This window comes from Microtus pennsylvanicus, chromosome 5 (genome assembly GCF_037038515.1).
Source record: "Microtus pennsylvanicus isolate mMicPen1 chromosome 5, mMicPen1.hap1, whole genome shotgun sequence".
NCBI classification, from domain to species: domain Eukaryota; kingdom Metazoa; phylum Chordata; class Mammalia; order Rodentia; family Cricetidae; genus Microtus; species Microtus pennsylvanicus.
The window spans coordinates 94,353,839-94,378,103 of record NC_134583.1 but is presented as its reverse complement, the minus strand read 5'-3'; the positions used below and the strand labels follow the sequence as shown (position 1 = coordinate 94,378,103).

The following is a 24,265-nucleotide window of genomic DNA, read 5'->3' as shown; positions in this document are numbered from 1 at the left end:
TTTCTCCCCTCTGAACCAACGTGAATCGTAGATGTATGGTGCTCACAATTTCATCTATTCCAGAATGTCATACTACACAGGATCATATCCTATGCAACCTGTTGGAACTGACTCAGATGCCATTAAAGTTTCTTCTGTATCTTGTGCTTTGCGATCTCATTTCTATTTGCTGTTTGTTAACGCTGGATACATTTATCACAGTTTTACACATGTATTCACCTTTTAACAATCTCACAGTTGCTTTCTCAGGTGCTGTGATTATTAATGAAAATGCTAAAGACTTCTGTGTTTTTGTGGTTTTGATGAAATATATCAATACTATTGAGTAAATACCAATTAACAGATGTGATTGATGGATTATATTCTAAAACAATACTTAGCTTTAAAAAAGTTTTCCAAAATTTCTTTCAAAGTACCTACAATTTTGAATTTCTTATTCTAAACAAGAGACATACTATTCCAAACCCCTCCCCAAATCTCATATTATTAACTTCCAGGTTGTGGTTTGTGTGATTGATTTGAACTTAGGTATCTTAGCTGGGATGTCTGGAATTCTTCACTGAATACCAGGTTTTTGTTGTTGTTGTTGTTTTTAAAGAAATCGAGGATGTTTGGGGCGAGTTGCGATGTAATAGAGCTGCTCTAGATAGTGTAGGAAGTACGGGCTCTTTGAGGAGGAGAAAAATAGAAGATATTTCTAAACTCTAGCTAGAGAGTGTCAGCCTAAACCTGCGGAAGAGGGAGAAAAGTCCTCACAGAAGTGGAGATGTCTAAGGAGTTGCTCTGACTTCCTACCATGACACTAGCCATTTATGGAGAGATCACAACTACATTACTTAGAAGTAAGATATTGCAATGCTCTGTCTAACATCCATGACTTTCGGAGTAAGAATGCTCACCACTAGGTTTCCACCTTCCAAGATGCCCATACATGTTATTCATTGGCAAATGTTAGCCCATAAAATATAGGAATGTGGGGGAAATAGTTCTTGGCCCTGTCAGGCAGTAGCAATACTACAGCTTATAGATAAGGAGCCTTCATGTGTTACATACACACATACACATAATCACAAGTTGATTTCAACATGTTAGTGATAGAGATTATAATGTATCTTCCAACTTCACTAACACTGATGCCAAACCATTTGTGAATTCTCCCACAAGCAATGCTCTGAAAAAGATCCAACAGTCAGTGTTTTTGTCAATCTGAAATGGGTGACTTTTCAAGTGCCCTCTTTAATATGATGATGTCATCATAGATAAGCCTACCTAAGAGTTCCATATTAAAATTGGGCACAGGTATGAAATTTTCATTTCTACAATAAACTCCCATGTTTCCACTGATGCTGTGTTATATCTAGAAATTCCAAGTGACCTGAAGACATTTGTACATTCTCTTGATTCATTTTATGAATGAGTCTTTATTTTGAGACTAGATTTCAGGTATTCCAGGCTATCTATCTATCTATCTATCTATCTATCTATCTATCTATCTATCTATCTATCTATCTTATACATACATATATCATATATATACAATCATATATATCATATTTACACAATCTGTCAAATCTATCATACACACACACCCACACCCACACATACACACATATATATATAGCCAAGGTTAACCTTGAATTGTCTTTGTCTTTGCATTTGTGCAAGAGTACCTGTGTCTGTGTGGTATGCGTGTATATCTTTGGTTTGTGCCTAGGTATATGATTGAGCATATATGTCTATATGTCTATGTGGGCAAACGAGATGTATTGTGAGTGTGCGAAAGCCGTAAACCAACATCAGGCCTCTCATACATTCATTCTTTGCCTTAGTTTTTGAGACAGTTTCACTCCCAGGACCTGCAGATTACTGATTTGGCCAGGCTGACTGTCCAGCAAGCACTAGGATTGTCCTCTTTGGCCTCCTCTGTAGTAGAATTACAGGCAACATAGGGATCAACTGGATTTTTCTGTTTACTAATTATCCAATTATGGTGTTAATGCTCACGCAGAGAACACTTTATGGACTGAAATATTTCTCCCACCCTGGAAGTCCTGCTCCTCTCACAAGTTCTTGAAGTTCTGACCCACTTGCCTCCCTCTGCCAAGTGCTGGGATTATAGGAATATACCATTACATCAGGTGCACAAGGGGGCCAGGAACCAAATTCAAAGCATGCTGGGTAAGCATTCTACCAAGGACTTCATACTCAGCTCTCTAAAGGCTGTATTTATTCGTTTATTTTATGGAAACCAAATTTCTTCATGACACTTTCATGTCATGAACTTTTGGTTTATTCTGCCCACCATCCACTCCTCTCTCCACCTGGTCTCCATCCTACTCCCAGAATTCCTCTTTCTTTGATGGATGTTTCCCGATAATCTCCTTAACCTTTTCCTCAAAGCTTTTGCAGATCTTCTGTGTCCCTTCTGTCTCAAGGGCCCCTTTCTAGTTCCTGCCTTGAACCATGTTTACTTCCACCCAAACTCACATCCAAAGGCTTTCAGTGTGGCCTCTTGCTCAATTCTCATTTCTGCAATCATTCTTTCCAAAATATTCATTCTTTTCCCCATGATGTTTTTCGTAAGTTCTTCTCTAAGTGTTAAAGAATAACAGAAATTTTCAATTCAGGTTTTGAAAAATTACCAATCTGTGTACATAGCATGACTTAAAAATCTTAATTATGACTTACAAAAGAATATAATATAATGGTGATAGGATGTGCACTGTCATAGACACTTGAAATGGGATATAGTCCTCTTATATGTGCAACTCGGAGTCCTGCCCTTTCTTTGAAAAAAGATGTATGTGTGATCAGAAACAATCTGACAATCATACCAATGGGTCAGAGAGAATATTATGCTGAGGGCAGGCAGCTATGATGTGTCTAAGAACCTCCAGAAGTCAGAGGACTGAACGTGATAATGTGGGAAGGTTGAGAGAAGACGCTCCTCACCAGCAATTGCATTGATTCTCCACTCTGCCAGCGCTGGGTTACATGCTGGAAATTTCTGTACAGCTGGCAGTAGAGAACGAACTAACAACACTTTCTCACAATTCCCTTTTTTTCTCCAGATACCCAGCAGAAATGATGTCAACAAGCATGAAGTAGCCCTTGAAGTTTGGGATTCAAATCTGAACAATAATGAAAAACATCGATGCATGTTTCCCTTAAATGAAAGCTCCATCTAATTAGAGAACACTGTACTTGCAGAATGGGGTAGAGCCATTTAGATGAAGTAACACTTTCAGAAGATGTAGAGAATCATTCTAATATGACCAATGTTGTTTATAGATACAACAACTCAAGGGTATATAAACCCGAGGCTGCCTCTGAAATGGCTGGTTTGCAGTGTGCACATTTCTATATAAAACTTCTTAATATAGTGGGTATTCATGTTCTCCAATGAAGGAATATGGAATGCTTCCTGCTGACATATGATTGTATACTTTTATAAATGCCAATATAGACTTCATGCCTTTACTGACTTTTGATAGTCTACGTATTCTATTCTTTGCAATATTAAATAGAAAAAAATAAGAGGTTAGTTAACTTGTTGAAAGAAGACACAAAAGATAGTCACAGTAATTAGAAAACTAACAAGTAGATTTCATTTCAGATATTTCAAACTGATCTAGGGAGTGCTAAAGAGGAAAGATATTAACAGGTGGACTTGTTACCACAGGTTGGTAATCGGCTACTCCAGAGGCTAATGAGAGAATCACAGGTTCCAAGACAGCCCGGGCTCCAGAGGATGCTAAAGGCCAACCGTGAAATTCTTCCCCAAATCAGAAATTAAAAGTGGGGTGGGCTGAGAGGCATTCCCCAATTGTAGGAAATGAAATGGTATCTACATGATCCTAACAGACATCATTTTCTTTATTATAAGAGAATGAGATACTTTCAGTAATGAAAACTGTTTTCCACAAAGCAAAAATGACAAAAGCATCAAATAAATCTTGCAAATTTTGGTAAACAGCCCTTCTCACCCAACCCATTTTTTTTATTGGTAAAAGAGAAAACTGGAGTGTACAGGATGCATGATGGCCAGTGATTTCTTGGAGTTTGATTTTGATTAGAATCTTATAGTTCATGTTTAATGTAAATTTTCAGAATTAAATAAACACAATTTAATAACTTTGTCTAAGAATATGTAAGAGGAAAGCTAACCACAAAGTTACATTCCATTGGAAACATTCAGAATGCTCATTGGGATTGTGTGTTAATCATATCAACACTTAAGGAGCAAAGACACAAACGTGAAGATAGCAACAACTGGAACACACAGATATGCCAGGAAATGGAAAGAGGCAGGCATCTAAAATAGGAAAAAAATCTCTGCACAAAAACTTCCCCAAAACTTGAGGAACTTATGATGAAAGAAATTTTCTGAATAAAATTGGGGAAGGTTGATAATTTTCTCGAATATGAATAATATAATTAGATTACAGTTATAGATTACAGAAAAAATAATATACAGATTCACATAATTTGCTTTCTGTATTTTCCACAAAGATCCTTCCATCAAAAATGTGCCCAATGTTTGTGAAAGAATAAAGGTGTTGAAGAGGCCATGAACAAAAGCAGGAATATGTTGTCAATTTTTAATTAAAAGACCAAAGTAATCCTAGGCAAGGAAAAGTGTGATCTTGACCAATGTTACCAAGCTATCTTTCATGATATGTCTCCAAAAATTAAATAAACTCTAACTGAACAACTTTCACAAAAAAAAGTGGGGGTGGGAATGTGATTCAGCTGTAAACCATTTACCTAGCATACACAAGGTCTTGAGATTAATCGCCAGTGAAAAATACATATTAGAATTCAAGTCAATAATTAAGATTTTTCCTCATTGGCTTTTTAAATTAGAAACATCTTAATCCTTACTGAAAATGCTCAGCACACGAACAACGTACCTTACAAAACCTCTTGATTTGCTGTTCTAAACGCTTGGGATGCTGCATCTTCATAACTGGCCGAAAGTGTCTTACACTCTGACAAGGTTTCAAAGTCCTTTGGTCATCTGAATTCGCTTCCTTTTATATCATCTATGGAACCAGCTTCTACTGGCAGTAGAATGCTCCAGGTTTTCTGCTCATTTCTCTCAGCTCAGCATCTACTATCCCATAATTGGCAGGTAAGAAAGTCACCCACTCTCTGCAGCATTCTTCCCATCGCATTCGGGGCTTTGAAAACCAAAGGCTGACTCTCAAGCAATTGATTTGCAAGTAAATAGAAATCGGGTTCTTCTGTACTTACTACTCTGAAAGATAGAAACAAAGTGGAGGACATCTCGCTTCTGCTCCACTTTCAGGCAAGCGAAGTCAGAAAGGGTGAGTGTGCAGAAATCACTGCATAAATTACCTCAGTGTCCATGTGTAGCAGCCAGCTTCTTCCATAACCGCAGCGCTAGCAGCAGCGGTTGGAGGATCTGGCATTTGCTTTGATGCCGAAGGAGGCTACTTTGATAGAACCTGTTTCCTAGTGACTCCCAGGTCACCACCGACCTTATGTTCTTGAACTTAGTGATGCCACTGCTGCCCCCTGAACCCACTGCTCTGTGCATCCTAAATCCTTCCTGCACAGGATTCTTCATTTTGTGTTTTATCAACCTGGACTTGACAGTTAACAGCTAGTTGGACCGTCTCACTATACACATGGTTCTATATGAAAGAGACACCAATGCAAAATGATCAACCTTTAAAACAGACATACCATGATTTGAACTGAACAAATTCTACACACACACACACACACACACACACACACACACACACACAAGCAAATGAACACACACACACACACTTTGGTATGAAAGAGGACAAGGTGGTCATGGTGGGGTACATGGGAAATGTTAGAAGGACAGAAGAGAAAGAGAAATGGTGTAATTACATAATTCTCAAAAACTAAAAAGAATGAACGTAAGAAGGGAACTCAGCACTGTAGTGTAGGAGCAAAGAGGAGAAGCTTCCTCCTCCCTGTCCCTTTCATTCTTCTGAGTCTTTCTGTGCTATAATTTATTTAACTCAGTTGCAAAACATTATGATTTCAACACGTAGTAACTACATGTGTTTGGATATCCCATGTTTTCATACCAAGTTCCTTTCTATACAGTGGTGTGTTTTTGTATTTATATCATGTCTCAGTTGATACTAACACATGGCAAATGCTTAGCAGCATGTTTGTGACCTGTGTTTCTGAAGTGGACATCATGCTCATCATCAGGACTGAAACGATCAGCAGGCACTCGGGTTCCTTTGGGAAACGGATTCATGATAAGTGAATTTGCTCTGAAGGCACCTGTAGCTTCTTCCTGATTCTCAAAGCTTTCGCCTGCCACCTGCAAGGGCTGTGGCTCTCTCCTTTCTGGAACTCACTCATATCCCTGGCAACAGTGATTATCTTCTTCGCAGCAGGTGTCCTTGCAGGGACCCAGTTCCCCAGGACTTCCGCGGACCAAGTTCCTGCCTGGGGCAGTTTGCCTACCTAGGTTGAGCTGGGGCAGGAACCCTGGCACCCTGGTTCCTCCCCTTAGCTCGCTGGTCAGATCAGCATCAGGCCCTCAACCCACAGCGGGGAACGTGCAAATACGAATAAAGAAGAATCTTAGAGAGGAAAGGGCAGTTCTCCTCAGCCTGGCTGCAACTCTCAGTCTTCTGACAGGAAGTAGGCTGCTCAGGGGCCAGGAGTGCTGTGTTGCCTATAGCGGTAGCGTCACCACTTTCCCGCTGTCAGCACAAGCGCAGCCAATGAGAGCTGACTAAACACCCTCTCTGCCTGCTTATATTTTCGCGGGCTTTGCTTGCCCGACCTGATCCGCTGGGGCAGACATCTTCGCAGTCCTAGACCGAAGCACAGACCAGTAACTGTGCCTCTTGGAGTGAAAGCTTTCTTAGGTGAGTTACTCTTACTTTGGGGGCTGACTTGGAGGATTTATTTGCGGTGGAATAATGCAGAAAAGCCTCATTCAGATGGGCGTCAGGGAGACAGAGACATCTGTCTTCATGCCTCGGTTGGAGAAGAGAGCAGAGAGTTAGTACCCACGTGTGCACTGTCTGCAGCTATAGCGGGAGTAAAAGAACTCCATTGCTCAAAGGAGAGCACACTGTGGTGTAAAACCTGGCATCTGCAAACTGGGTGGCTCACTTTAAGAAACCTAAAATAAATTTCTCAGGATCTAAATGTATGTGTAGCAAATACTCACAAATATATTTTCTTGAGTGGGCCTCTTTCTTTCTTTCTTTCTTTCTTTCTTTCTTTCTTTCTTTCGTCTTTCTTTATTCCTTTAGCTCACTTTCTTCTTTTTTAATTTATTTGTGTTGAGCTCTACATTTTTCTCTGCTCCCCTCCCTGTCTCTCCCCTCCCCTTAAACCCTCTCCCAAGGTCTCCATGCTCCCAATTTACTCAGGAGATCTTGTCTTTTTCTACTTCCCATGTAGATTAGATATATGTATGTCTCTCTTAGGGTCTTCATTGTTTTCTAGGTTCTCTGGGATTGTGATTTGTGGGCTGGTTGTCTTTGCTTTATGTTTAAAAACCACTTATGAGTGAGTACATATGATAATTGTTTTTCTGTGTCTGGGTTAACTCACTGAAAATGATGTTTTCCAGCTCCACCCATTTTCCTGCAAAATTCAAGATGTTGGGTATTTTTTCTGCTGTGTAGTACTCCATTGTGTAAATGTACCACATTTCTCTTACCCATTCTTCGGACAAGGGGCATTTAGGTTGTTTCCAGGTTCTGGCTATGACAAACAATGCTGCTATGAACATAGTTGAGCACATGTCCTTGTGGCACGATTTAGCATCCATTGGATATATACCCCAAAGTGGTGTTACTGGGTCTTGAGGAAGGTTGTTTCCTAATTTTCTGAGAAATCACCACACTGACATCCAAAGCATTTATACCAGCTTGCATTCCCAAGAGCAATGCAGAAGTGTTCCCACAACCTCGCCAGCATAAGTTGTCATCAGTGTTTTTGATCTTGGCCATTCTTACAGGTATAAGATGGAATCTCAGAGTTGTTTTGATTTGCATTTCCCTGATGAATAAGGATGTTGAACATTTCCTTAAGTCTCTTTCAGCCATTTATTTGATTTTTTCTACCTTTTATTTTTTGAAGATTATCCATTTTTATTACTTTATAAATCATAGGAATCAAAATTTCCATTTCTCCCCTCCTCCCGCTTCCCTCCTGCTCCCCCAAACACCCTCCCCACTCCTGCTTCAGTCCTAAGAGAGGGCAGGGTACCCTGCCCTGTGGGAAGTCCAAGGCCCTTCCCCTCCATCCAGGCTTAGGAAGGTATGCATCCAAATAGACTAGGATCCCAAAAAGCCAGTACATGCAGTAGAGACAAATTCCAGTGCCATTATCATTAGCTTCTCAGTCTGCCCCAATTGTCAGCCACATTCAGAGGGTGCAGTTTGATCCTATGCTCATTCAGTCCCAGTCCAGATGGCTTTGGTGAGCTCCCATTAGAACAGGCACACTGTCTCAGTGGGTAGATCAGACCCTCATGGTCCTGACTTTCTTGGTCATAGTCTCTCTCCTTCTGCTCTTTAACTGGACCTTGAGACTTAGTCCAGTACTCCCATGTGGGTCTCTGTCTCTACCTCCATCTGTTGTTAGACAAAGGTTCTATGATGATATTTAAGATAGTCATCAGTCTGACTATGGGACAAGGCCAGTTCAGGCACCCTCTCCTCCACTGCCCAGGGTCCTAGATGGGGACATCCTGTGGACACCTGGGAACCCCTCTAGAGCCAAGTCTCTTGGCAACCCCAAAATGGCTCCCTCAATTAACATATCTTCTTCCCTGCTCCCATATCTGTCCTTCCTCCATCTCAACCATCCCACTCCCTCAAGCTCTCCCCAAACCTATCCCTTCTCCCTTCTTTCTCCCCCTCTCCCCTTCCCCTCATCCCACCCCACCCACATGCTCCCAACTTTTGCCTGGCGATCTTGTCTGCTTCCATTTTCCAGAAGGATCTATATATGTTTTTCTTTGGGTTCACTTTATTACTTAGCTTTTCTAGGATCATGAACTATAAGCTCAATTGTCTTTTGTTTATGGCTAGAATCAATGCATTAATTTTTAAGGAGTATGTAATTAAGTTAAGTAGTGATCAAGCTGTTTAGCTTTCATTACTGTATAATAAATAAACCATTAAATAGCACTTGGACAGGTGGCTTACTATGTAACAGAAGTGTGTGGGGCAGAGTTAGGATCCCCAGGATCCATACAGATATTGTATGGGAATGGTAGCCCAGTTGTAAATCCAGCATATGAGAGAAAGGGTAGAAAAGCCCTGGATCATGTTGGCTAGCTAGATTGGCTTAATCAAAAAATTACTCAGACTCAATATATAAAGAGTAGAATGATCAAAGGAGACACCCATCTTTAGCCTCTTATCTCCACATACTGTGGAAACGTGCCCACACACATAGGACTACCCAAAAACATTCACTCCCAAACTCCACAAATAAATGCATGCACAAAGAAAATAAACAGAAAAGGAAAAATAAATCACACTAACCTATCCCTGCTACATTTCCTTAATGAATTCATTAAAGGTAGGCATGGTACTGCATTCCTGGATTACGAGCACAGAGAGAAGAAGGAATGAAAATTGTGAGTTTGAGGCCAGCCTGGGCTAGATATTTTATTCCAGAGTGGGCTCAACTGCAGAGCGAAATCTTTCTCAGAGATACTGCAATAAGTGGCCCGACAGATGGCTTGCTCTTTAAATGAATGGATTGCTCCTAGGGAGAACTAGAACTCATTCACCAACCCTGACATCATGAGGACACAACTGTTTGGAACTCTAGCTCCGTGGGATACGATGCCCTCTTCTGATCTCTGCAGGCACGGCATTAACATGCACAAGCCCACATAGTAACATATATATATATAATTTGTATATATTTATTTATATATCATTTATATATTTATATATTATTTATTTGTATGGTTATTTATATTTATTATATATATATTTATAATATATGTGGAATTTGATAGTGAACCATCTGGGAAACAATTGTGTTTCTTACTGTCCATTTTTAGGAGAAAGGAGTCATGTGCAATAGGAAGAGATTATCTGAAAGATAAGTTAGAGGGGCTGGGCTTGTATTTTGGATCTTGAGTTAAATCCTGATTTAAACACATTCATTGAATCTTTGAATTGCATATTAATGAGGTAAACTAAGGATTAGAGTTGGAATCCAAATTTTAAAGTATCTATAATTTCTTTCTAGATCTTTCAAGAAGAGCAGAAGGATCCCAAGAATTCGCAAATTCAAATGGAATCCCGAAAAAGACCAAATGAGACATCTAACAACCAAGAGCTAGGACTCTGTTCTTCTAAGAAAACTCAACAAGATCAGAACACATTCCCAACTAAAACAATCAAGATCACCATGGGGGAAAACCCCAAGAAATATCTCTGTAATCTCACCCATAGGGAGACAGGTAGCTTATATGAGGCCCTGAATTCCCATGGCCTTGTCAAAAGAGAGATAGAAAAACAGGCAGGCAAAGAAATGCTGGTGTGTGGCAAAGAAGGAACAGAAGGGTACATAAACCTCGGTATGCCCCTCCGTTGTTTTCCACAAGGCAGCCATGTGGTCATTACATTTTCCAAAACTGAAAGTGAGGAGAAAAAAAATAATGAAGTGTGTGGCCGCTTTGACCAGTCATCTGCTGAGTGTGTTGTATTTTACATTCATGCGGTCGGGAATAGGGAGCAAAGGATTCTTAGGTGCAGGGACCTTCACGAGGAAGGTACCAAACTCTGTGTCTATGGTTTCAAGGGAGAGACCATCAAGACCACTCTGAGGAAGGATGGCAGGTTTTGCTCCTTTGTAGAGAGTGACCATTGGAAACTCATTAACAGTGACACCATCATAGAAAACAGCCAGCCAGTAGATGTGTTAGAGGGTAAGCTCTTTCAGATTGATGTTGAGAGAAAGGAGAGCTCTTGGGCAGCAGCAAGAACTCAGAAATCTGAGTTAGAGGACAGAAACATCAGTGAGTTGAAAGGATACATTGTGAATTTGTACCCCACACTGACAGGAGAGCGGGAGAAAGTGAGAGCATGTATCAAGGAAAAAAGTGAGAGTAGTAAAGAAGAGTCTCTTCTCCAAGCCTATAAGAGGAAGTTCAGTGAAGTTGCGAAAAGCTCTATTTCAAATCAAATGCTCAAACTTCTTTCATGCTTCATGGATTCCACTGGGCTCATAGTTTGGGACAATAATGGGAACAGGGGTAGAGCCACTTGCTTTGTTTTCAGAGGGTTGTACATTTTCACTTGTCGACATGTATTAAATGATATTGTGGGAGAAGGAAGAGAGCCAAGTGAGTGTCTAGACCTAATTAGCCAATGTGTAAGGGTGACATTTGATGACGAATACTGTGAAGAGCCAACCTCAAACTTCAACAGTTGCTTTTACATCGAACCTTGGCTTCTCATATCTGATGACACTCTTGACTATGCTGTCCTGAAACTGAAGGAAAATGGTCAACAAGTGCCTGCCGGACTGTATAATAACGGAATAGCTTTTGTACTTCCCAGTGAGTTGATATACATGATTGGCCATGAAAATGGAAACAAGGTTTTTGATCGTTGTGCAGTGGTCACTCAAGGTAAACGAAAAGAGAAGAGTCAGCAATTTGTTCATGGAACAGAAGCAGCAGGTCATAGCCATTATTCTAAGTTCCTGCATATGTGTACTAAAAGAAGTTTCCAAGAAATGAATGTCAACCCTAATGACTTTACCTATAATATTTTTTATAATGGCTCTTCTGGATCTCCACTATTTGATTGTAAAGGTTCTCTAGTAGCCATGCATACTGTTGGCTTCATTTGTGAGTATGAAAGCGGAGTTTATAATGTTATTGAGGTTGGCATAAAGATGGAATCCATCCTTGCTGATATTAAGCAAAAACATAAAATATGGTATGATGGTGTTTGTGTAAATCAGCAGGATGTTGAAATGTGCAGTGAAGCCTATATAAATGTATTTAAACAGGATATAAAAATGTGAAGAGTTTTGAAGGTCTGAGAGTATTTGTTCCCGTTTTCTCTCTTTAAGAAATTTGCGTTTTTAAAGGCAATACTATGTTTTTCTGACCTTGAAAGCATTCATTTTAATGTGAAAACATGGCTGGAAATGTGGCTCACTGGTTGAGCACTTGCCTAGCAAGCATGAGGTTCTGAGATTAGTCCCCAGTGAAAGATGACTATGATAGCACTCAAATCAGTTTCCAAAATTGTTGTTCTCACTGGCTTTTGAAAACGTTGAAGCCATCTTTAGTCTCACTTAATGGCTCATACACACTTTTTACAGAAACTTGGGCATTTTCTATTCTAAACTGGTAGGATACTCTCTCTTCATAACTGGCAGTGATGCATGATTGCTAACAAGTTTTCAGAACCGTTGGCAATCAGAATCTCTCTCCTTTCCACCTGTGGCACGCAAGATGGAATGAAACGTTCGGCAGAAGGAGAATGTTCCAGAGTGTCTGCACTTTGCTCTGGCTCAGCTGTCACTAACCCTCCTCAGGCAGCTATGAAGAAGGTCTGAAACACTAATAGCTGAATCTCGGGGCAACAAGTCCTGACTACTTGTTAAGCCTTGATGCAGAAAGAAACTAGGTCCTGCCTCAACTTGATATGCCAGGCTTTGCTGATTCCCAAGGGAGGTCTCACCCTATCTGGATGGAGAATGAGGAGGAAAGGAATGGGGGGAGGGGTAAGAAGGGAGATGGGGGAGAAAGGTGGGGTAAGAAGAGAGATGGGGGAGGGAGGTGGGGTAAGAAGGGAGATGGGGGGAGGGAATGCGAGGAGAGGAGGGATGGGAAACTGTTGTTGGTATGTTAAATAAATTAAAAATGATGAAAAATTACACATTTGTCCACGCATGTTGTAGAAGGCACGACGTTCATGTACTTACATCTGGCACATGCAGAGGTTGGCCCATAGGAAGCCAGGAACCCACAGGTTTCCTCCAGACTCTCAAGGTCTGCTTGTCTCCCCTCCACAAGCTGCAGAACCTGGTGTCTCATTTTTTCTCCAACCAAGAGTTTAGGATTTCCTTTGAGCAAGTGTACAGTACTCCCTGCAAGAACTGTGACAGGTGCCCTCCTCCAGAGTGCTGGCTCCTCCTTTGGGACTTCTCAAGCCCTGCCCTGTGCAATCTGCACCTGGCCTCAAGCTCTACTGTGGAGCAATCAGGAGCTTTCTGAGAGGAAACCTAGCCAGTTTAGTCCTGCATCTTCTGAGGGGTGAAATCCTCCATGTGATTCAGGGTCCTGCTATGGGTCACCAGAGTAACTTCAGTGGACAAGAGATGGAGCACTCATGACCCAGGGAGATTCCACGTGTGGGGTGTTGGTCTAAGAAATACCAAATTGAAGGTTGTTAAACCAATTTGATTGACAGAAATCACACTCCTGTCTGTTTTCCAAAGCAAGTTTTGACAACAAGTTCTGCTCTTCATGAGAGACATGAAATCAAAGGTGTCCGTGCCCCCTCCCTGGTGCATACTACAGCCTGTTTCAGGGTTGTTTCATTTTGCTTTGTTTGCTCCTCTTACCCCCAGAGCAGAGTATAAAGACCTGTGGCATGGTGAGCAAACAGAACAGCTTCCATTTGAAAGACTCCCCCTTTTAGATGAATTTCTTCCCTCAGTTCTTGGCAGGATGCGAAGTCTGGGTAGGATTCGTTGGATAGAATAGAGCACCACCTGGTACCCTCCAGCACACAGTGGAACAAAAATCCACTCAAAACATGTCTGTGGTCTGGTGGTCCTTCAGACTTGTGAAATATGTAGCTCATATATGCAGAGCCTTTAACTCGTCCTCTTCCAGTTCCAGAGGATCCAGTGCCTCTGAGCCAATACCTACCCTGTTTACCTATTTACACAGCCCACGGGCTCCCCTTTATCAGGAGTGTTATGGAAGGAAGCACCAGCAGTCCCTTTGAGACACAGGGAGCTGGCCAATCAGAGTTTGCCTACATCAGCTCTTATTAGGTAAGATTGGGGGCAGGGAAGGGGATATCTGAAAGGAAGCATACATGGCTGGAGAGATGTCTCATGTTGGATAATCTTACCCTATTTCCTTTGGACCTCTCTTCACAAATTTCTTTGGTTTTCAAGCTACTACCCTCCGATTTTCCTACAATTTTCCATGTAAATTTGCCACCTCTTCCTATCTCCACTTTAAAGGAAGACACAAGTTTAACATCAATGTAAGAAGGACACAGTTTTGAATCCCCAAATGCAAATTCTTTTGAGAGATATTGACAACTGCCTTTGAACTCTCTCTCTGCTTCCAACACTGGGCTTGAGAACATCACGTCTCAGGTCTGTCCAAGATGTCCTTTCCCTAGAAGCAAAACCTGGCTAGAATCTGTTTTTCACAGCATCTCTGGGGTTAAAGATAATTTCTGTAAGTTATATGTATAGGTGTCTACGTCACAATGCTCAGCTTTTATTGTTGGATACATTGGGAGCAAAATAAAAATGTCTGCTTACTCAGAACATCCAACCACAAGCAAGGTTGGAGCTGAAAGGGGAGGGGGGTAATGGGATTCCAGTTCATCTTCTCTTCTGTACAACCTGTGACCCCTGTGAAGAAACTGTCATAACTTAAACCAATTTGAAGTTTGCGTTTCAGCTGAAACATCTGTTTCATCTCTAAGTCACCATGAGCTGTAAGAGTGCAGATCATGGAAGATCTCATTTAGTTTGAAGAAAAATGTAAAAAATCAAGTACTATTTTTCTCACATATGTCTGTATATTAGTTACTTGCCTCATTGCCCGGACAAATACCTAGCTAAAACAACATCAGAAAGAAAGGGTTCATTTGACTCACACTTTAAGGCCACAGTCCCTCATGGTGGAGAAGGCAGGCTGTAGTAATAAGGGGCGGCGGCGGGGCTGCGTCCCCAACACCCCATCCGCCTGCCCGGCTAGCTTATGCCCCGAAATAATTACACAGACACTGTATTCTTTTAAACACTGCTTTGGCCCATTCCTATCTAGGCTAATTCTCACATATTAATTTAGCCCATCTCTAATAATCTGTGAGCACCGGTCTTACCGGGAAGATTCTAGGTCGGAGCTTCATCGCGTGTGTCTGCCCGGGAGCGGGGCATGGCGTCTCTCCGAGGCGTCTGCTCTGGAGAGGAGAGCTGTCGAGTCTGACCTCACTTCCTCTTCCTCCCGGCATTCTGTTCTGTTTACTCCTCCCACCTATCTTCTAACCAATGAAATGGGCCAAGGCAGTTCCTTTATTAGCCAATGACCTTCCTCCATCAGCAGGCCTCAGGAGTCAGAGTGTGAGGCAGTTGGTCACAGTCCCTCATGGTGGAGACCACAGGCCTCAGGAGTAAGTGTGAGGCAGCTTGTCACACTTCATGCATCTACAGCCAGGAAGCAGCTGGTTACTGATGCTCAGCTAGATTGCTTCTTTTCATTAGGTGGGGACCCCAGCCCATGGGATGATGCACCCACATTTAGGACAGACTGTCCCACCTCAGTTAATCAAGAAAATTACTCACCATTGTGCTCTGAAATTAGTATGGGTCCAAAACCACAAATCCCACCTCAAAGGGGATAAAGTATCATTTATTGTGAAGCCAAATACGCATGACTGTGTTCTGGGAACACAGCTTTAAGTTACCTCAAATTCCATGTTCTAAGGTGATAACACATTGATGAAGTATTGATAGTAACAGCACAGAGAAAGTCAGAAATGTAGGTACTTTTCCGATACATTGGTGGAAATATTAAGGAGATGCATGGCAATAAAGCAGGAAAACCTTAGCTGTACGCCCCACATGCTGCCCTGATGCTCCTGTTCTCAGGTGGTAATAACTAGGGTTTTATTAATACATCCCCAAGTGCTGTACCTTTTAGTACCTTGATGTTAGGGCAGACACTGAGGTGGGCAAGAAACAGCTGTTTAGGGACTAGAGGTAGCACGAGGTAGTTGCCATTGGAGCCTGAACCTGTAACACTCTTCTGTGTTATGCCTTTGGTTCTGGGGCAGAGAGATTACTGGCAATGGAAGGATGAAGGAAAGCCTCGGGTGATGGAGACCACGTGGGACTGACTTGTACATCCCTGGGCTGTAGTTCCTGAGTGAGGAGTGCAATCCCATTAGAGTGCTGTCTGCAGTACAGAGAAGAGGAAAAGAAAGAAGAAGGGAGGGGAGGGGAGGGGAGAGGAGAGGAGGGGAGGGAAGAAAAGGGGAGAGAAGAGGACTGAAGAGGAGAGGAGGGGAAGAGGGGGAGGGGAGAGGAGAAGAAAGGACTGGAGAGGAGAGGAGAGAAAGGGAAGGGAGGGGAGAGGAGGGAAGGGCAAGGGAGGGCAGGGGAGAAGAGGAGAGCCAAAGTGAATCACTGTAAGGATTTCTGCAGCAGTGCTCAAGGGAGATCCATTCTAGATTTTTGGAAAGAGATTTCTGTAAAAACTCCTGTCTACTTCATGAAAATGCCTAATGAGATCTCCTTCAGAACACTGTATATAGCAAATATTACAAAGCTTTTAAAAATATTTCTTGAGATTTAAATTTTTCTTTTGTATGTATACATGTTTGCCTGAATATGTGTTTGTGCACTGCATGTATACAGTGCCTGGAGTGGTCAGAAGGAGGACATTGGGTCCCCATGAACTGGAGTTACAAATGGTTGTGAGCCACTGTGGAGGTGCTGGAAATTGAATCCCTGCCCTCTGGAAGAGCAGCTGGCGCACTGCTTAGCTACTGAGGCATCTCTCCAGTCCCACGATGTTTTCTCGAGTGTCACAGAGTAAGTAAAAAATACTGATTGCTTTCTCATACATGTGCGGTGTTTTTGAGGAGGGAAAACACCTATGCTCACGTAGGTGGCTACTTCATTAACATGACTCTTCTCCACTGCTTCCATCAGCTTGAATGTTCTGTGCCAGGAATGTTCTACCAGAAACTAGAAAGTTGTAAGTACAATTCGTACCCAGTAGGTTCCTCAAAGATCCAGCTATCCTTCAACAGAAAACAGCGGACAAACCAAGATTCCTCCACCCTTCGTCTCAAAATCTCAGGCTTCTTGTGTCGTCTCCAGATCTTACTCTGCTCCCAAGTCCTAGCCAAGCTCCCACAGTAGCCAGACTTCAGCATTCCAGGGCTACTACTCCTTGTTTCAGCCCAGGTTTACCTTTCCCCTTCAGTCTTAAAAAGATTCTATGAAGTGATTTTTATCAATACCCAAAGAGCAATAAGCTGAATTTTTTTTTAACAACAGATTCCTGGGAGCCCCATTTGATATTGTCAACCCCCGCCTAGAACCAGTACATGGCTCTTGGATCTTTTCTGCGGGTGTCTACCCTCAGAGGCAAGAAAAGGAATTTGTAATAGTTTCAGTTTTCTTTAGTTAAGCTTAGCAAAAGCCGAGCAAAATGGGTAAATTGTTAAGGTTTTTTTTTCTTTGTTTTGGCTTGGATTTTGAAATAGTGTCTCTCTATTACGTAAGTAGCTCTGTCTGTCCTGGAGCTTGCTATATAGACCTGGATAGCCCTGAATTTACAGAGAGATCCACCTGCCTCTGCCTCCTGAGTGCTGGGATTAAAGGGGTGCACCACCATGCTCTGCTGAAGAAGTCTTTTTTACTATATGATTACATTTTGAAACGCGTTTGTTTTTCACAGACAAAATGAGCCCTTCGTTAGCAACCCAGGAAACAGCCAGGCTCCTCTCTCCCACAGTTATCCAAAGAAGTAAACTGAGGCAGTGAAAATGCTGAGAGGTGGCAGGAGGATAAACAGAGAAAAGGCCTGGCAGGCTGGGAGGAGAGAAAATGACCAGGTGGATATCTGAGTCGTTTGTAAGCTAGTTCCTTTCCTTTCTAGAAATTAGAAGTAAAATGCAGAAAAAGGAAAAGCAGTAATAACAAAGAAACACACCGATTGGCCAGAGTCAACAATTTTCTAAGGGTTTAGTTTCCTTCCACCCACGCTCCTATCCCCTTTCAAGGTTTCCAGGATGCTTTCTCATTGGTCAGACTTTCTTTCTGGGAGATAGCTGATTGAGTCTTCTTTTTAGAAGAGCTAACCTGAGCCAGGGGCAGGTGCTGACTGTGAGCAACACATCAAGAAGATAGGTGAGTGTGCAGGCTCCACAGGTCCCCTCCTGGGTGGGCAGGAGCTTGGCAGCCCTAAACACTTGGGCTGGAAAGGATGGGATTGGGTGCTCTTAAGCACTGAGCCTGTAGTTCATCTGGAGGACCAGGAAAGCAGTTTTCAGTGACTGCTTCTTGTCCCACTGTGTCATGAAAGGAACAATGTGGAGGGTTAGGAGAAGGCATTGATTAACTGTTCATCTTGCTTCTGAAAACTCTGGCCTGGGAAATCAAAACAGAGAGCGAGAAATCAGGCAGCCAGGAAGCTAAAAATATCTTTAAGATTGGTCAGGAAATGGTGGGGGAGGGGAGGAGGGAGGCAGAATGAACTAGAAGTAAGAAGGGTGGAGCAAAGAAGGACGTAAATGAAGAAGGGTGAAAAAGTGTGGTCAGGAACGGGGAAGGGACAAAGAGAAATTGCTGCAGACTGACAGGGAGCTGTAGGTGCTGGGGGCTGGAGGGTGTTGCAGTGGGGCTGGAGAGGGGACTTTTATCAGGTTCTGTTACCTTGTTACTTTAAAGAAGAGACAACAAGTTCTTTATTAAGGTCAGTGGAATTTCAGCTTCTCCCATCACAACAAAGATTGGTTTAAGATACTGGCAAGCATTGAATATCTTGCTATAATATGGTTCTGTCGGAATACTGGAAATACTGGTGATAGATATGGAGTCTTTGTTTAACCTCTTAACTCTTCCACAAAAACGTGTGAAGGAACTGCAAAATCCACATTGCTCTCTGTGTTAAGGGGAGCCCACCAGAGATGACCACTCAGTCTATAGCCAACTGAAAGTCTTTATTCCAACCAGTTAAGACTAGCTTCAAGCATTCGGGGACCTAAGTGTAGTAGCCTTGAGCATTTAGACTAAAGGGCTTTTAAAGAAAAGAACCACAACCCCATATCCTGTTCAGCAGCTGGAAGAGGAAGTTTGCACAAGCTGGCAATTTAACAGAAGTTAAGATAGCTTAGGCATCTTAGCCTTGGGTCCTAGAATAGTTGGGTAATTTTCCATAAAATTCTTCATCAAAGAGACCAGATTCGAGTTCAATCTAAACTGGCCTCATGAGGAATACAAGATGGAGGAATCTCTGCACTGCCTTGCCCCTCACATCAGCTCACTTTCTTTTTCTGAGGGAGTCCATTAAATGAGTCATCAGCAAAAAACAGTAATTCCCAAGATGTCTAACTGGTTGAGTAGGAAATTTGTGCCCTCTTCCCCACTTCCTTTCTAACTTTTACTTTCTCAGAATCTCCTCTGTCCTAAGAGTGTTCTTTATGAGTGTTGGTAACAGCACTAGCAGTGGTATGGCCTGAGCGATCTGTAACACATGACCACTGCCTGAAGCCTTCACCTACATTCTTATTAGTGTTTATTTACTTGGGGCATTGTTTGTTGTTTGTTTTGCTTTGTTTTGAAGACATGGTTTCTTGTGTAACAGCTCAGGTTGTCCTGGAACTCCCTTTGCAAACCAGGCTGGCCTCAAACTTACAGAGATCCACCCGTCTCTGCTTCCCGAGTGCTAGGACTAAAGGGGTGTGACACCATGCCAAACTACATGACATATTTTTAATCTTCACAATACTCAATGTTGAGTCTATACCACTCATCTTAGGGTGAGGAAGAGGCAGAAGTTATCTGTTGTGCTCACGGTCAGGAAGCTGTGATTGGCAGTCTGAGCTGAGCCCATACGCAGCTCACTGAGACTGCTGCACATTTTTCATAGGGCGTCCTTGTCTCATTTACCAGTTGCTGCTGCTTTTCGCAAACTGGAAACTAAGTCTAGCGGGGCTTCATAGATTTCCATCATGGTTCATTAGTGGTTATTGACAGAAACCTAGCCCTCAGGTTCCACAATGGAGGGGTCAAGATCATGGATACAGCCTTTGGATGGCTCCTACTTGACTTAGTTCATCAGTTACACAGCAATGTGAAGAAGAAACCCAGGGGTGACAATTCTTGAGACAATTGTTCTGTTCTTTCCAGCAGACTAATAACTTTATTATAAAAGACTGCTAAAGTGCACAGTTATGTCATGTTGCTGGTGTGCACTTATAATCCCAGCACTGAAGATGAGACAAGATGATCACACGTTTGAAGTCATATGGGGCTACATAGCAAGATCCTGTTTAAAAAAACAAATTAGGGTTTGTTCTGCGGTTAAAATCACTTGCTGTTCTTATATGGGATGAATTCATTCCCAGCACATATATACTGGCTCAATCACCTATACCTCAAGTTTCAGGGAATTGTCCACCCTTTTCTGGCTTCCATGGGCCTTGCTTGCATTTAGGTGGTGCAGTGCTTACTCAGGAAAACACATGCAAACAAAGATAGATAGATAGATAGATAGATAGATAGATAGATAGATAGATAGATAGATAGATAGATAGATAGATGGATGATAGATAGAGATAGATGATAGATAGATCCAAAAAAGTTAACTAAAGATGGTTTCTATATCTCTGCTTAATTTTATTTGAGCAAATGAATTGGCATTGTGACTATAGAAGATAAGGTCCTTCATGTCTAGAGATGGAAAGTGACTTGGGTTTAAAATGTCATGATGACTCTGTTGCCTATTAAAATGAGAGGAAAAATATGAAAGGCAAAATAAATGTTCTAAAAGACAGAACACTGTGCGATACATATTTGGAAATTCACAATACCTTCCTCTGTCTTTTCTATTAGAAAATGTTCTATTTCATGGCCAATGTGGTACTATTCTTACCCATCGCACGAGATAGCAAGAGCTGCGTGACGTCTTTGGGGGAAAGCCTTTGGAATATGTCCTCCCCATCATAGGTCTCATTCCATCCAATGATTCTACCAGAAGGGTCTGCCTTCTGCTGGGTTTTGTCCAGATGGTGAGGTCATAAAGACATATAGATCTTTCTGATGGTATTAAGCACTAATGAAGGTTTCAATGTTTAATTCAAAATGTTTTCTATTGGAGAGAGAGCAAAAGAAAGATACAGGGAAAAACACATCTTTGAACAGAAAAAAAAAATCCAAAAAACTAAAGCAGTAATTTAAGCAATCATTTTGGCTATTTTTTTTCTAGATCTCATTTTGATATTTTTTTCTTCTTTTTTTTTTTTGTCTTTAGGGTATTGACAAGTTCTTCACCTACTTATTCATCTGCAAATTTACTATAGCTTTACTACCTCCATCTTCAAGGAAGACCAAGGCTTAACATCAAAGTAAGTAGAAAACTTTTTGACTTCCTGGACTGCAAGCTGCTATGTGGGTTCTTTGTAATTGAATTCGGTCTCTGCTTCAGTTTCTAGGCTTGGGTGTGCCTTATCTCTTGTCAGTGGTATGCTTTCTCGCCAAACAAAATCTAAGGAAAGCCTGCTTTTCGTGGCAATTGTGGGACTAACAATTAGAGATCATTTCTGTTAAAGTTTTAGGGTAGTTCTTGACTCAGAATGCTCTTGCTCTTTCTGTTGTTGGGGTGATTATGCTCGGTCAGTTGTTCCTAACTTAGCACACTGGGGCAAACAAGGCCAGAACTGAAGAGGCAGATGGGACCCCAGTTAATCACTTCTTCTCTACAGATTCTACCATACATTGACTCATTCTCAAATTAGTGTTTCAGGTGAACCGTCTCTTTCATCTTTAAGCTACCATGAGCCGTGAGAAGTGCAAGTCACAGGGGGACCATTCTTCTCGGGTATGTTGCTATACTTTCCTTGCATCAACGGCCATCTACTGTCAATAGCTGCTCAGCAAAGGGCATTGTCCTGAAGGCCCCACTTCATCCTTGCAGAACTTTCGATTGACCTTGTTTAGGTAACCATGGCTTCAGTGAGTAGGCCTGCAACATCCCTGTCATGTCTAGATGTCACTTTCCACAGCTCTCCTCCCACTCCTCTGCCTCTTTTGTGTCCCGTTGACCATGACGTTTCATGACCTGATCAGGGTTGATACAGATGACCCATACACAACTGAATACTCAACAACTGAACGTCTTCGTAAGTCTTCTCTGTCTAATTTTGAATATAGCACAAATGTCCCCATGCCTGTAGCCTATTTTCCACTTTTTAAAAATATAAGATGCTCATTAGTTCTTTTAAATATAAAGCATTCATATAATGTATTTTGATTATGTTTGTCTCTCTGTTCCTCTTCCTAACTTCTCCCCATAACTTCTCCCAGATCTACGCCTCCCAACTTAATATCCTCATTTTTCTTTGAAAAGTAACATTAGTCCAATTTGTGCTACCTATATACTGTCGGGTATTGGGACATGTACTGGAGCATGGTTGAACTACCAGAGCCCAAATCCTTAAGAAAACTGACTTTTTCTTCCCAAGTCAACTGCCCAAAACTTCTCAGTGAAGGGTGGGGTTCCTAGGTCCCTTCCTGGCCCATCCCAATGGAAAATCAGATGATTATATCTACTTGTATAATCTTACTTAAAGACCTAATGATTTCTGGGGAGTTCATTAGTTTATACCAAGTGTCCCCTTTTCTGTTCCCAGATTTCCCCCACATTTACACTTAGTTATCCTCTAGGTTCCTGACGGCTTTTCAGAGCTGCTGGCTTGGATGCCCTGGCAGTTAGAAAGAGAACTGGTCAGGCAGTCTTTAGGATGCCCCTGTATTGGAGTCACCTGAGTCTTTCTGATGAGGAGACGGAGGTGTGAGTTCTGAGGAGGCCGATCACAGGCAGGTATCATTTTCATACTGTCGCATTCACTTGATCCGTGCCTACTCATGTCACCTGCTGAAGTGGTATCTGCCAGGTTTCTCCATTGTGAAGACATACCCCTTCTTCTCTTCCCACTTGCGGAGAGCACCGTGGGAAGGAAGTCGCTATGCACAGTCTTTGTTTAAGGGGTGGGGACTGTTTCTCTGTCCTGGAGTAGGTATTCCTGAAGTATCTACATAATCCATTGGGACGATTCTGCAATGGGAATTTCTCTCTTATGCACTAATTTACTTGATTATTCAGAAATATCAGTAAGAGCATAGAAACTGTGCCCCATTGTTCTCCCTGCTCCAGTTTTCTGCACTTGGGTGCATGCATGCCTACCTCAAGGAATGCATTGTACCTAACATAGATTCTTTGCCTGAATTTGAACCCAGAGTTTTATGAATACTAAGTGTGTCTGTAGTCTGCTGGCCACCAAGAATTTTAATATATTCTTTTCTTTTGTATCTGTGTCTCCTCTACTAATGGGAGAAGTTCTTTATATATGTGAGTGTAATAACCTGAATAGATAGATAGATAGATAGATAGATAGATAGATAGATAGATAGATAGATAGATAGATGATACATAGCTAGGACCAAGAAATATATATGTGCAATAACCTGAATAGTTAGATCTATAAATATTTGCATCTATAACCATATGTATCTACAATAAATTACAGAATTATCATGAATGTCATCAAATCTGACTCATAACTACAAAGACAATTTCTATGTCTTCTCAGTCCACCTCTATAAATTCCCATTCCAACTGTGAAAAATATGGATCTTACCATATCTCAGTCATTTAGTTAATTGATTAATGAGTGTATAGATAGATAAATTCAGAGGTTATATAGACAGACAGATGATAGATAGATGATTGATAGATAGATGATAGAAATATGGATAGATATAGATCATATGTAAATCATACATACATATATACAAGTATAGATATATAGATAATATAATAATACAGATAATAGCTACATAATATATAATAATATAGATAATAGCTACATAAGTAATTACATAGATACATAGGTGATAGATACATGGGTAGATATATACATAAATGCATGTATATGATGGCATACATGAACACATAAATAACATGTGTGTAGATAAATGCATAGATGTAAACTCATAGATAAATAGCCAATACAGATAAACAAATGTATAAATATAAAACCAGAGACATAAATTCATAGAAACATATAATAAAGACTTATAATACTTAGATATTGTAGCTACATATTTATATAATAGATTCAGAGCAACAGCATATATGGTAAAATTGTCTGCACTTGAATGAAGAATAACATTTTATTAACTAAATAATGTGCTCCTTTTGCTTTAATCTGACATATGTGATTCTCTTCTAAAGTTGAGATGGCTTCCA

The 24,265-nt window shown here is 41.4% G+C and overlaps 1 protein-coding gene and 1 long non-coding RNA gene across 4 annotated transcripts in view; both read left to right on the top strand.

Moving 5' to 3' along the window:
• Positions 1–12,740, top strand: part of LOC142850275 (serine protease FAM111A-like) — a 33,488-nt gene extending 20,748 nt beyond the window's left edge. For 2 of the 3 annotated variants that reach the window (XM_075973601.1, XM_075973603.1), the window contains one exon: positions 10,258–12,740. In XM_075973601.1, coding sequence (XP_075829716.1) covers positions 10,258–12,045 — 1,788 coding nt within the window. In that variant the 3' untranslated portion in view covers positions 12,046–12,740. Of the gene's footprint in view, positions 1–6,808; positions 6,894–10,257 lie in introns of those variants that run through there. The other variant, XM_075973602.1, reaches the window with a different exon arrangement.
• A 5,322-nt stretch (positions 12,741–18,062) lies between these two features.
• LOC142851101 (uncharacterized) lies at positions 18,063–21,867 on the top strand. The gene is made up of 3 exons (XR_012910736.1): positions 18,063–18,144; positions 21,269–21,362; positions 21,753–21,867. It is a non-coding gene; the product is annotated as an uncharacterized LOC142851101 (long non-coding RNA).
• Positions 21,868–24,265: the final 2,398 nt, after the last annotated feature.